The sequence below is a fragment of the Phyllostomus discolor genome, chromosome 10 (genome assembly GCF_004126475.2).
Source record: "Phyllostomus discolor isolate MPI-MPIP mPhyDis1 chromosome 10, mPhyDis1.pri.v3, whole genome shotgun sequence".
NCBI classification, from domain to species: domain Eukaryota; kingdom Metazoa; phylum Chordata; class Mammalia; order Chiroptera; family Phyllostomidae; genus Phyllostomus; species Phyllostomus discolor.
The window spans coordinates 91,028,085-91,042,513 of NC_040912.2; the positions used below are offsets into that span (position 1 = coordinate 91,028,085).

The window sequence follows — 14,429 nt, forward strand, 5'->3', positions numbered from 1 at the left end:
TTGCATGAGACTGTCTCCTGCCCTTTGCAGTGGTGACGAGGCAGGATCAGCTCAGTCTACCAGCTTATGAGGGGAGAAAACCTCAAAACTAAAATAACATCCAACCACAACATCTAGTTTGTCTACACCCAGCTCAGTAGCAGCGTTTATAAAATGTCAGTAATTTTTACCTGATTTTTCTCCTTTTCACTGTGTGCTGATCATTTACAGCCATGTGAGCAGAGGGCCCACTCCCAGGGCACATGTTTCGTACACTCGCGGTCCACCATTGGCACTGACCGGATTTCCAGCCCTCTGAGAGGAGACCAACTGTGAGAGCTCTTGAAGGTGCACCACACCCACGGCTCATCTCGCACTCTGGTGTGTGGCCTCAGCTGCACTAGCACCCACACATCCCACAGTACTGAGCAGGGGCGTCCATCACGCCCACCCGGGGACCGGTCTCCAGGAGCTCCCCTCTGTCTTGTGCAGAGGGTCAGGCAGGGTCATTGTTCAGTCTGAATAAAATTCAAGTCTATACATAGTGGCTGGAAAGAATTTTTTTAAAAACTCCTAAGTCTTGTTAAATAACATTTGTGGAATAATCTTGTATGGTTACATTCAGCAGGAAATACTCTTATTTTAATGTCTGTTTGTTAGAATACTTAATGAAAAATGTATGCATCTCAGAAGAAAATAGTCTATATTTGACTGCATTATAAACGGCGAGCTCTAGCACCTGTGGTCTCAGAGGCCGCACTCCCGGGAGCGTTCCTCCTGCAGGTAAAGAGGGAGAAGTCTCAGCCTCCATCAGCACAGGTCCTTGCAAACTCACCTCCCACCTACAGGGAGTGTTGGGTCCTCGTGCCCTTGCTGAGGTTCAGGGAGGGGCCCATCGATGCCAGGTGGCCTGAGGGGGACCCAGGGGCTGTGTGGGTTCTTAGGCCTCTGACCAGCTCCCAGGAACAAAACAACAGCAGGGAACACAGTTATGGTAACAAGTCAGGGGGCATCAAAGTTTATATTTTCATTTAAGTTCTATTCACGATATGCCATGACTTCATCTTACACAATAGCCAGAGAGACTGCGGTGAGGAATAGGTTGGAGGGGTGAGAAAGGATGACCCCACCCCCGTTGATGAGGGACCAAGCTCTACAGGAACTCCAGGGAAAGGTCCCGCCTGCTCGGCCACACCTGCCCAGAATGGAGTTTCCTTCCTGTGGAGCTGAAGGTGCGCTGGGGAAGGGGGGAGGAAGTCATGGCTCAGGTAGCACGCAGACTCTCACTCCTCTAACTAAGGTTTGGTAGATTTTAAAAAATTAACATTTCTTCATTTACTATATGAATTTAGGGCAACTTGTAGAGACTTTAACTGAAGAAGTTCCCCAGCTGTGGTTGTCCCACTGGTAAGGCGTCTGCAGGGTGCCTCATGTGCTGTCTGGCGGAGGAAGCCCCGTCAGTGGTTTCAGACTAAACGTGGCAGCGAGCAGGCTCCCACCCCGTCCTTCCCGCTGGGTGCAGGGATTTGGTGTCTCTTGCCTTGGCCTTCTAGTCGTGCTGTCATGGTGTTGACGTGGCCTTCATTGAATGAAACATTGAGAAGCAGCAACCTCAGGGACAGCTGCCATTGTCCTCCAGATGGCCACCCTCATCTGGAGCCCTTGGCCGTCCACCTGATGCAGACGTTGCACCTGCAGAGGATCAGAGACATGTTGGTGTCTCCTTGTGTTTCCACAGAGTCCTCTGTGGTCGTGCACAGCTGGGACACCAGTCCTCTGTTCTGATTTTCAAGGTATACTGCTTCGTGACCATCAACATTCGAAAACTGTGAGGCTACTCAGCTGCTCACTCACCACTCAGCTCTGAGAGCTGCGTTGCTGAAGCCTGAAAATCAGCAATGGTCTGGGAGCACCTGCTGCAATGTGGGGCAGAGGGTGTGCTGTCAGGCTCCTGTCAGAGTCCAAGTGCTCAGAGTCGTGCCCACTCCACAGGAGGATCTGGTGTGGGTGGGAGACTCCCAGGAAAATTCCTGTGCCCTATCCTCAGGGGGCTACAACCTGGGAGGGCACAGGTGGGTCCCGAGCACAGGTCAGTGTGGTGTGCACAGGGAGGGCTCTTCTTGGACCAGCCTGCCTCCTCTCACTTGTCTGAACACACAATAGCAAATACAAATATAGGTCTGACAAATATGAGATCTGTCACCGAGCCTCTCTAGTCTGCGCTGTGACCACAACTCTAAGCGACGAGTCAAACAGCATCAGGAGGACGTGAGGCAGGAAAGAGCTGCAGCTGAACAAGTGAATTCATAAGAAACCACCCTGTAGCTCATTTCTTTGAAAAAGAAGGGATTATGAGAAACAACAAAACTTTTTCTGTTGTATATGCTGAGAAATACAATAAAAGTATCTGTTTATTCCTTACAGTTGTATTTATAGCAGTTGTCAATAATAATAAAGCACATTATAACATCTGTTTGGCTCAGGCCAGGCAGCTCAGTTGTTTAGAGCCTCAGCCCTATGCACCAAGGTTGTGGGTTCCACCCATATCAGGGAGCACGCAAAAGTCACCCAGCAAAAGCATGGATACATGGAATAACAAATTGATGTTTATTTCTCCATCCCTCTCTCTCAAGTCAAAAAATAAAAATTTAGAAGTCAATAATTAAAAATGTAGAAATATAACATCTGTTTATGGTAGTATTGGACTAAAGCAACAAAAGATGTCATAATACACCAAAAGAAAGAATCGCAGATAACAGCAGAAATTGTGGAAACCACTGAAAATCCCGGAAAGAGGGCAAATGCCTGATGCTACCAGATGGATCGGCCATCTCTGAATTCTCCCCCCGGTGCCTGTTCTAAGCAGCCCCTCCCTCTGCCCCTGGTATGTTGGGATGGTGAAGATTCAGGGCGGGTCCACACAGACATGTGGGTTCTGGAGGGAGGGGATGCACCAGCCCAGGCCTATGACTAAGGAAGGGAGCTGAGCCCGGGTTGAGAGTGGCAGCAACTGGGGAAAGCTCACCTGTGTTCCTGCTTCCTGCTTTGCTGGCAGTTGGTGCCAAGTGGTGAATGGACAGTGACTGACACCTGTCACTGTCTGTGACTCTTCCTCCCTCTGATGACCTTGGGGACTCAAAACAGAGGGAGAAGGGGACCATAGTAATACTGTTCCCTCATACCAGAGCCCTGAGACCAAGAGTCCCAAGATGGGTCCCTCCACGTGGGATCCTTGGAGGACCCTGTTTGTTGTCTTAGGTTTATCACTACAACCAACCGACATCTGAGAAGAAGTGAGGGTGTGCAGCCAGGGCTCAGGATTCGCAACCCTGGGTGGGTCTGGGCCCTTGTCCTCATGGGGCAGGGAGCAGACATTGTCATGTGATGTCACTCCCTGGGGGGCATGGGACTTAGTGATCTGACACCCCCTGTCTTCCATCTGCAAAGACACCAGGGCTCAGAGGGGAGTGGCTGTGCCCAAAGCCTCAGATCCTGAGAGTGGCTGGTCAGAGCCACTCACCTCTCCTGACTGCAGTTCACGGGTTAATGGCAGACACCTGCGCTGATGTGCTCATAGGACAGGTGGCTCTGAAGCCCAGGGAACAAAGCAGTGTCACTGGGCTAAGGGAAGGAGACACATTGTCAGACATTTTGGTCATCCTGTGCTGTCAGCTGAGGCTGGTGTCCCCTGTGTGCTTCAATGCATGAAAGTCCATGTTGTCTTGTTTTGTAAGGGATAGTGCCCTCCTCTGTGTTTTAGATAAAACTCTTTATTCTTTTTATAAAAATTAAGCTTATTGGGGTGACACTGTTTAATAACATTACACAGATTTCCAGTGTACGATTCCCTGACACATCATCTGTGTATTGCACTGTGTGCCCGCCACCCACAGTCAGCTCTCCTGTCACCACTCATTTGACCCCCTTTACCCTTTACTGCCCTCTCCTTCCCCCTGAGAGCACCCCGCTGAGGTCTGTGTCTGTGGGATTTCATCTGACTCCTCCTTTTGGCCTGTGGGCCTTGAGCTGCTGTCACACAGAAGTAGTTTTAGGACCTTCTGAGCCCACAGCAGCCTCGCCGGTGGCCTGTCCACATAAGAGTTCAGGGGCCACTCACTTCCTCTGTCTCTCTCAGAACAAAAGGTTTTGGTTTTGTTTTCGTGTTGTGCAATCTGAGGACAACCATGAACTTCCTCTGTAAGGGGTCTGAGGTCAGAAAGGGAAACAGTAAAGAGGATGTGGTGGGAGAAGCTTGGGCAGCGAGCACAGGGTCAGGAGAGTTCAAGTTCTTTCTGAGAAAGCCAGCAGTTCTGGGTCCCCAGGCCCCCAGGTCCTCCTGGTCCAGGTGTGTGGGTGCCACTGGGAGGGACATCCTCGAGTCACTTCGCACTCACACAGAGAGGGGGTCCCTGGGTGTGCCAAGGATGGAACAGGAGAAGGCAGGAGAGATGGGGAGGAAAGGAGGAAGGTGTTCTATGTAATTCCGAGTGCTGCTGAAACACTGTCCCACTCGCTGTGTCCCTGAAAGCTACAGAAACTTCTGGTCCCACAGGCTTAGGAGTCCCACATGAAAATGTCAGTCGAATCTTGCTTCTCTGAAGGCTCCTCAGAGGTTCCTTTCTGGCTGGTGCCCAGCTTCTCGGGGCAGCTGGCAGTCCTTGGAGATCCTTGGCTGGAGACTGCAAGGATTGGACCTCTTGCCTTCTGCACTTGACAAAGAGAAACCAGACAGTACCCCCACACTGAGCTGGGACATGCTTCAGCCGAATATTCCAGTCTATCGCTTACAATCTCTTCCATCCACCTATCAGCAGACAGGACTCCTTGACTCTCCCCAACTCTGAAATGCCTCCCCCTTTCCTCTGGGGTCCAATGACAGGGTCCTCACCTTGATCTGAGATCTGGTGTTTAACATTCAAATGCACAGCAAAGTTTCTTCAAGGTCACCTCCACCTTTTGCTCCCATGTGCTTCTGTTTTTATACCAGTGCCCACTTCCTAGTTCCTATTCCAACCCAATGAAGGAAATGCTCCATTTTATTTATTTTATTTTTATCTCTGCTCCCTTTATTCACTTTATTGGCAGTGACCTTGGCAAACACAACAGTGCAGGTTTCAGGTGTGTAATCCCACAAGTCACCATCTGCACCCTGTATTGAGTGTTCACCACCCACGTCAGGTGTCTGCCCATCACCGTTTAACTCCCTGTGCTCTCCTCCACCTCCCCCATCCCTCCCGTGGGTAATCACCACACTGTTGTCTGTGTTCATGAGTTTTCCCTTTCTTTTTCCTTCAGTCCCTCCACCCAAACCCCCACCCAGCTCTCCCATGACCTCCCACCGCTGTCAGTGTGCTCTCTAGTAAGTACCTCATTTTCCCATCAGCAGTGGGAGCTGCAGAGAGGTTCACCTACCCACCCCCAAGAAAGCCTTGTCTTATGTCCAGAAACTGTGAACGTTACCTTATTGCTAAAGGGACTTTGCAGATGAGGTTCATTCATGATGGGGCAATGGGTAGATTGTCCTGGGCTCTCTGAGTGGGTCCCGCACGGAACCACAAAGGCCCTGAGAGGAGGAGGCGGGATGATCTAAGGAGGAAGAAGCCATGTGGTGATGGCAGCCCAGACTGGAGTGATGCAGTCAGAAGCCAAAGAATTCTGGCAGCTTCTAGAAGGGGGAGAGGTGAGAGGGATTCTCCCCTGGAGCCTCCAGAGAGACCAGCCCTGATGATACCTTCATTTTGTCTCTGTGAGACTGATTTGAGGATCCTGCCCTCCAGGGCTGGAAGAGAATAAATTCATTTTCTCCTAGGCCGCTGGGTTATCGGTACTTTGTGATGCAGCAACAGGGTACCCACACACCAAGGCTGACTGTTCATTCATCAGGAAGTCAGGACAGTGTGAGGGATCGGTCCTTTCACCTCCTGTTGTTATTTCTGTGATGCTGTAGTAGGTTTGAGCTTGAATTCATCTAGATCACAGCAGTGGAAAATGTCCTGAGCTCCACAAGGCAGACCCTGATCAAACATGAAGAAATGTTTCTTAATAACCCCAACCCTTGAAAAATTCATGTACATCCACTTGTGTGTGCATATGATGTAAAGAATAAACAAAAAAAGAACAAACGCAATTATATAGAAGGAAGTGTGGCTTTCTCCAAAATTCATGTCCTTTCTTCTGACAATGTGGAAGGAGCAGCATCTGGGGAGCGAGAGGAGCAGCTTCAAGAGTTGCAGGTGGGGACCAGCAGCAGGGAGATAGGTGGCTCACAACAGAGATAAAAGTGGACAGGAGCCCTTCATGAAGAGGAGCATGGCCACATGAACAGTCAGGAGAGGGGGAGATGATCCTCCTTCTGTCACAGTCTCTTAGACACTATCCCCCCTGTGTCATGGTTATGGTGGGGCTGCCGGGTTCTAAGGGCTCCTCCCATTGAAGACCTGTGTCCCATCCCTGCGGCATCTGTGGATTCTCTCAACCTCTTCCCTCTTCCCTTTGGGGAACCGAACTGTGCACCTGAGCGTCATACCTGCAGAACAAGGAGCTCACCAGGAAAACATACGAGGCAGCTTCTGGCAGGACAGGGTTCACTCAAGGACTATGAGGAGTGACCTGAGACTGGGCCATGGGGGGATGGGTTGAGCAGGAGATGAGGTCCTGGCTGTGCTGCTGAGTCACACCCGTGCAGCAGGGTCAGGGTCAGCCCCCTGGGGAGTGACCTGTAGGGCTGCTCAGGGCCCTGTGCTGAGGGTCCTCATGTGGGTCAGTGCTCTGTCTTTGCTTCTTATAATTTTTCATGATTTTTGAACACAGGGTCTGGCTTTTCCATTTTGCACCAGGCCTTGTGAATTTCAAAGCTGGTCCTGCTCTGTGTCACTATTGGAACCAGGAAACTGTTACTGGGCCCTTCACTGTGACCCGAGTCTTTAGCACCAATAATTGGTCCAATGCTCTGGACCAATGACATGTCATGAGCACCCTCATTTCCAAATCTTGCTGCTTCCCTGCATCAGCAGCACCCCCTATTGTCCCCTACTTCCTGCCACATCGGGTCCTCTTAGTACCTACCCAAAAGCTTAAGAATTGACTGATCAAATCTCTCAATTTAAGAACAAAAATATATAATATAAATCAATATCTTAATGGTGATACAACAGACGACTGGAATGTCGTGTCCACCGTGAGAGCTTTGACAGCCTGCCTGTCACTGAAAAGCAGTTCCAGAGCCTGTGGCATCAGTCCGCTGGGTGAACCTTGGACAGGTGCCTCCTTCTGGGCCTGGGGTGGGGGAGACAGAAAGGGTGGGAGGGGAATTGTGTCTGCTCCCTGGGAGCATCTGTACCTGTCAGACCCTGGGGCATGTTCAAGCTGGCAAGGACCATGTGAAAAAGCCAGAGGGGCTGTGTGGTCACAGAGACTTTTCCCCAAACCCCTTCCTCTCTTCCCCATGGCTCCCAATGGTATAGATCTCTCAGCTCTGCACCTGAGTCCTGTATTTTCTGAATGAGGAACTGAGACCCTCCTGAAACACTGGACTCAAAGCCCACAGCAGACAATCAGAACCAGCACCGGAGGACACCCCAAGACACCTGCCCAACTTCCTTCTTCCAGAACGACCCCGTCGTCCCCCACTGCACAGTGATGATGACCAGACGCTGTGCCTGGCTTTCTGGGCAAGACTTGGGCCATTTGATAAGGGCCTTTGGGATCCACTATCACCCTAATACTGAACATAGCTATGGAAATTTCAGGAGGAAGCGGTCACATGGAGCCCAAGGTTTGAACTTGGGAAAACTGAAACCCCCACCAGCTAATGGGACACTGTTTCTGTCTCTTTAAAGACAAATAGTTCCTCCACTGGCTCCACCCAATGTCAGCTTCCTGGATCAATGGTTGTGGGTGGGAGGGGTGAACACTGTGTTCTCATAGTTAAAGCAAAACCAGCAGTTGAAAGAACTTCATTGGGGAAAACCCAGGAACTGTTCAGCGAGTTGAACAGAAGGTAAACCTGGCTGGGAGGGCAGTGGGGCCAGGGGGCGTGCAGGGGGTGGTTCTGGTCTGAGGAGGGAGCAGGGACTATGCCAGCTGCACAGTGGGACAAGTGTGCTGTCAGAGGGTAGTGCTGCAGGGTGGGGAGGGGAGTGAGGGGATGTGTTATGAGCACAATGTCCTGCGTCTCATATGGACAGGACACATGTGTTGACACGGGTGTCTTCCTGCGTTTGCTGGTACAGCGAACACTGATGCTGCTGCTGAGCCTTCCTCCTCCCTGGATGGGAAACTCGTGTCCCCAGGGCAGGTGTTCAGGGCTGATGGCCATGTAGAGACCAGGCCGTCCAAGTGCCTCTGTCCACTGCCAAGATCAGGATCCCAGGCCATGTGGTGACCCTACAGGGATGGGCCAGGTCTGAGGTAGCAGAGGAATCTAAGACTCAGGGTCCATCACTCAGTGGAGGGCAAAGGGCCCCACTGTGAGACATCGGCAGTGAGGGGATGTTGGGGGTTGGGGGGGTGGCACAGGGCTCTTGTGTGAAAGACCTCAGACAAACCCTCTGTTCCCGTCCCCCAGCCAGCATCCCCACAGGTCTCTGGGAGATAGGGGTCACCTCTCCCTGCCTGCTCCCTGTCCAGCCCTGATGGGTGGGGTTGTAGAGCTTGGCACCTGAGAAGGAGCTGGGCAGAGGCCACTGTGGCCCGTGGTCGGGGGAAGGCCACCACACATGGACTTTCCACTGGGCGCCTGCTCTGCCCAGTCAGTGCCTGCGAGCACCGTGACCTTGGGCGAGTGTCTCAGCATATCTGAGCCACATCGTGTCCTCATTGTGTAAGTTAGAATGAAGCCCTGGGCAGGAGGCTCAGCTGTTTGCTGTGTTGTCCCCCACACCCAAAGTCTGTGGGTTCGATACCCGATGGATGTTTCTCATTCATATTGATGTCTCCCTCTCTCTCGCTCCCTTCTTTTCTATCTAAAATCAATAAATGTATCCTCAAGTGAGGGTGAAAAAAAGGTTAGAATACTAAAGTGAGCTTCCCTTCAGGCCAGTTTTGGGGAGTAAATGAGATAATGTAAAATATATTTACCAGGGTGCTGGGTGTATAGTGTTTAGGAGTGGTTATGTTACACCCAGGGTAAATTTTTTACTGTGGAGATATTTTATGTTATTCAAAGGTAAGGAGAGTAATACCAGGAACTTCCATGGACCTAGACCAAGCTTCACCAATTACCAGGTGATGCTGATCTGGTTTCACCCACAGACTAGCTAGTGCCTTCCTGCCCCATGGGGTTTTCAGGTGGATATCAGATATTGTTTCAGCTTTTTAATAAATATTTGAGATCTTTGAAAAATACTGCCATTATCAAGAAACAAATGGAATTAAAAAAATACCAGTTGCAATTGGATTTTCCTGATTGTCTCATAATTTAAAAAATTGTTTGATTTGGATTAAAATATGATCCATAAATTGCAATTATTTGATGTATCTTAAGTTTAACTTAATATATCAGTTCCCACCTTCTCTGTTGCTTTCTGGGAGATTTTTCTGGACAAGAAAGGGGGGTCTCCTGTCCAGCAGAATCAGGCAGTGTGTGTCCGGTCAGTTCCATCAAAGGTGTCAGCTCTCCTGCTCCTCTCGTTCCAGGGTTTGTACAAATTTACTTCTAAGGGGAAACGTGATCAGATTCTAGTTGGTCTGATTTTGGGGGAAACACTTCACAGGTGCAGCAGTGAACTCCCGTCAGAAGGCACATGACAGCTGGTTGTCAGCCTGTCTGTGACACTAACCGACACTAATGGCGGCCTAAGTCTCATTAAGGGTCACAAGTGATGACACTCAAATGCTATCACCCCTTCCTCTTGTATTGGGTGGAATAATCCTGTGAAAAGAAAGCTCCCCTCGAGCTCTCTCTCATCTCCACAAGGAGCAGGTATGTGAGAGACACAGATGAACACCTGACTCTTCCCCTTTGTGTGTCCATGTGCAGAGCAGGGGGATGCTTTCCAGCAGACGCCCGAGGGAGCGATGGGCCACTTTGAAGAAGGCATTGCTATGACCCCATGGGTTTCAGCATATTTGATGCTTTTCCATTCACTGGAATTATTATCGGTGCTCATATTGCCCATCTGAATCCTTTTGGATTCTGCTGCAGTGGCCCCCAGTCCCTGTGATGAGATGCTAGTGAGTGGTGAGCACACCCGGGCTCTCTGGCTGATGAGGACGTGTGGGCCCCACACATACGTGTCCAGCACAGCCTTGGAACCCGTGCTTTCTCCTCAGAGCCCTGACCTGTGATGGGAAGTGGCATCTGAAAGCCATTCTCCACACTGGGGTAGAGACACACTTCTCAGTCTTTTAGAAAGGTGGCTAGACCTTCACAATGTGAATACACCTTACTTTATTCAACCCATCGTGAACTGATGGCCTTTTGATAAGTTCTTGTTCTTTTGCTGTTATAAATAATGATGCAATAAATAGGTTTATGCATGATTTTTGCTCTAATATTAGTCAGTGTAGTTCAGGGACACAGGCTAAAATTGGGGATTGGTAACAGAAGGGAAGGTGCATGTTGACTTTGCACGGTATTGCTGGTTTCTCCTCTGCAGGGTTGGACTGTATTTCCCTCCTCCCCAGCCGTGCAGGGGAGGACCTGCTGCCCCCGCCCCCTCCGGCTGACTCTCAGCACAGTCTGCAGTTCTGCCAGACCTGGAGGGGACAGACAGCATCTCACCTCAGAAATAGAGGTGTGATTCAAAATTATTTTATTTAGTTATACTATTTTTCTGTTTTGATTTATTTTTCCTCTATTATGAGTATATATTAATGTGTTGGGATATATCAAGGCCCATTTAAATTTCTTTTTCTCAGAATATTTATTTCCATTTCTTGTTCCATTTTCTATCAAGTTGTTGAACTTTTGCTTCTGTGCTTTTTGATTTTCAATGTATAGTAGGGAAATTCACCCCCTTTGAGGTAAGTTGGAAACTGTTTATGCCCAGTTTGACATTTTTGCTTTAATTGGTCTCTGGTGTTTCTTGTCTCACATTATCTGTGAGAGTTTTATGTAATCAAACTTATTAGTCCTTGTTCTTACTTTGTGTCAGACCTTAGAAATATTTCCCCTACCCTCAGGTTACAAAGAACCTGTCCACGTTGTTTCTCTCATGTCTGTGGGCTCACTTTTCCATGCAAACCTGGAACGTAACTGAACCTCAGTGGCATGAGGCAGTTCCCTGGCTCCTGTGTGGTCACCCTGAGCCCAGAGTCACTCTACTGCCCACCTCTCTCCCCGCTGATGTGAGATGCGGCCTCGTTTAATCTACGGTAGCATTGTAATTAAATGGAATGTAAATGGATACAGTATGAATACTTTGGTCTGTTTCTGAATTTTCTGTCTGTGTTTCCCTGTTCCCTCTGTTCGTGCACCAGCCCTGATTGGCTGTACTTATAGAGACTGTGTGTTTGACTCCTGATAGAGCTGGTCCTCCCTCCTTATTCCTTTTCATGGTAGTGCTGTATAATTTTTTCATCCAAATGACCTTTATAATCCATTATGTTAACTTTAGAAAAGTATCTATCAATTGCATTTTAATGAAATGCTTTAAATGTGAGTCAGTGTTGAATTGGGTCAAGTGTCTTTTCTTGTCTGGATAGTTTTCTTCATCTATTAACAGGATGTGTTGTCACAACCAATTTTCTCATATTGAACCATCTTAGTATTTCTGAAATAAATCCCACTTAATTACGGTGTATACTTTCTTCAGTGTTTAATAATTTAGTTAGTATTTTGGTCTTACTATTTTCAAATTAGATACATCTACAGTTTTATTTATTGGTGAAATCTTGGTTAGCCTTTGGGATCAATATTATACTTGATTCACAGAAAGGACAGAAACTTTCCCTTCCTTTGTGTGTGGTCAGGGGCAGCTCAGGGAGCGCTGAGAGAGCAGAGCTGTGAGGTGCAGGTGCGCTCCCCTGGGAGGGGCCTGGACCTGATGCTCTTCTGTGGGGAAACTCTGTTGTTTCTTCTCCAGTAGCTGATTTGTGCCATCTCTCTGTTGTTACTGGGATGAGTATGAATAACTGACTGGTACAAATTTTCAGGTAGGAAGAGAGGGCTGGGAGTGGTCCCCACTTGCCTAAGTTGACCCCTCCGCCTCTCCTTCCCCTCCTCAGGGTCTTGCAGGAACCTGCAGCCAGAGCCTCTTGAACCAGCATGGCCGGCCTTCAGGACAACACTCTGAGGATCGTTCTGGTGGGAAGAACCAGAAGTGGGAAAAGTGCGACAGCAAACACCATCCTTGGGAAAACAGCATTTGACTCTAGAATTGCTTTCATGTCTGTTACCAAGAGCTGTCAGAAAGAAGAGAGGGCCTGGAATGGGAGGAAGCTTCTTGTTGTGGACACCCCCGGGCTCTTTGACACCAAGGAGACACAGACCACCTGTGAGGAAATCCGTCAGTGTTTTCGCTACACCAGCCCTGGGCCTCATGCCATCATCCTGGTCCTACGGCTGGGCCACTTCACACAGGAGGAGCAGAATACAGTTGAATCAATCAAGACAGTCTTTGGAGAACGCGTCATGAAGCACATGATCATCCTGTTCACTCGCAAAGAGGAATTGGGAGGTCAAATGCTGAGTAGCTTTATAGCAAGGACAGACAAGCACCTAAAAGCCATCATCAAGGAGTGTGGTTTACGCTGCTGTGCCTTCAACAACAGAACAGCAGACGAGGCTGAGAAGGAAGCTCAAGTGCAAGAGCTCATGGAGGTGATTGAGGCAATGGTGCAGGAGAACGGAGGGGCTCACTTTTCAAATCCCATCTACAAGGAGAAGCCTCTGGAAAAGCCTTCAGAGGAAAACTGTGTTATCCTTTAGAGAGGAAAAAACCCGGTAGAAGAGCTGATGCTTAGCAAAAAATATAAAAATAACAGATGGAGGAAAAAGTAAAATTCCTAAAGGAGAAATATGATAAATTGAAAATACAGGCACAGAAACTGAAAGAAAGACATTTGCAGGTGTTTTCAATGAGATAGGGAGTGTGCTTTCAAATATATGGCATAGGTTGTGGAAATAATGCAAATTTTATTTTTCCTTCTTAATTTACTATGATTTGTCAGCATGGCAGAAAGTATGTTCCAAAGATGGCTGTAGCGATTTCTTCTGTCCCACCTGTTTTTCTTGTACTTTGAGCTGTTGTTCCTTGTGTTGGGTTATGAGAACTCTATTTCCTTCCTTGAAATTCCATGCACTCTGTGGCTGCTATGGTAAATAGTGGTTGGTGTGACTTTTAAAGTTAGATGGGGACAGTGCCACCTTGCTCTCTGGGGTACCTGCCCTTGGAACATGGCCCTCATGCTGGAAGTCTACGTTGCCCATCGAGAGGCCCCAGGAAGAGGACTGGAATCCTGGCCCCGTCCCCTGCCTGCTCTTCCATCTGCCAGTGAGACCACCTGCCAGCCGTGCAGGTGTGGGCACAGGGCGATGGGCTCTCCAGCTGCCAGCAGAGCCGCCTCAGGGGAAGCTGCAGAGAGCAATTGTGGACCATCCCCACCTCGTCCCACCCAGTTTGTAGATTCACAAGAAAAATAAATGATGCTGTTTCAAACCACTGAGCTTTGGGCTGGTCTGTTGTGCAGCGACAGCTCCCCAGAGCATCCTCCCAGCTTGTTCCCCCACCCCCACAGTGCCAACGCAGGTAAGGAGTGATTGAATGGGCACAGTCAGGCCAGAATACACTGTGTAGAGTTCAGAAACTGAATTTAGGAAAATCCAATGAAAACCCTGTGTGTGCCATGTGTCAGCCCCTCTGGTGGTGCTCGTTTTCTCCATCCACGTGTATGAGCCTGCGGGCAGTGAAGAGCAGGCCTCTCCAGCAAGACGGTCCTGTGGTCCACAGAGGTCTGGAAGGTGCTAAAAATCATCATATTGTTTTTCTCTGTGTTCCTGTTAAGGGACCATCCTATCATGAAATGTCCCTGATTGGAACTTAAAAATACATTCTGTGCCAACTATTTTTCCTTTGCCTCTGCAGATCCACACTCTGTCCCCCTCAACCCAGCTCTGTGCCCCCAGAGACTGACCTTCGTGGGCCACATTGTTAGTAATCTCAGGGATTTTGTCAGTTGGGGTGTTCTGTTCAAGGACAAGACATAGTGGTCCTCACACTCGGGGCTCAGTTGGTTGGTCGTCATCTCACAACAAGTTTGTCATCTCCTGACAAGTTTGACTCCTGGTCAGGGCACAGGACTGGGTTGTGGGTTCCATCCCTGGTGGGGTTGTGTGTGAGAGGCCACGGATCGAAGTGCTTCTCTCACTTTGATGTTTTTCTCCCTTTGTTTCCCCCACCTTCCCCTCTCTAAAAATAAATAAGTAAAATCATAAAAAATTGAGAAGTGGCTGCCACAAGGTGGTTTTATTTACTTGTAGCAAGCGAAGGAGACAGGGGTTTCATATC

General features: G+C 49.0%; 3 protein-coding genes and 1 pseudogene across 4 annotated transcripts in view; 3 read left to right on the forward strand and 1 right to left on the reverse strand.

Annotated features, from left to right (window-relative positions):
• The window catches only part of LOC114507421 (GTPase IMAP family member 8), a 772,814-nt gene that overhangs the window by 370,172 nt on the left and 388,213 nt on the right, over window positions 1–14,429 (forward strand).
• Window positions 1–14,429, forward strand: part of LOC114507465 (GTPase IMAP family member 4-like) — a 658,105-nt gene that overhangs the window by 193,166 nt on the left and 450,510 nt on the right. The window lies entirely within an intron of this gene.
• The window catches only part of LOC114507429, a 359,625-nt pseudogene that overhangs the window by 170,878 nt on the left and 174,318 nt on the right, over window positions 1–14,429 (reverse strand).
• LOC114508181 (GTPase IMAP family member 7-like) overlaps window positions 7,869–14,429 on the forward strand; it is a 251,484-nt gene continuing 244,923 nt past the window's right edge. The window contains exons 1-2 of one of the 2 annotated variants that reach the window (XM_036011033.1): window positions 7,869–7,978; window positions 12,148–12,912. In XM_036011033.1, the coding sequence (XP_035866926.1) occupies window positions 12,188–12,850 (663 nt within the window). In that variant the 5' untranslated portion in view covers window positions 7,869–7,978; window positions 12,148–12,187 and the 3' untranslated portion in view covers window positions 12,851–12,912. Of the gene's footprint in view, window positions 7,979–12,147; window positions 12,913–14,429 lie in introns of those variants that run through there. The other variant, XM_036011031.1, reaches the window with a different exon arrangement.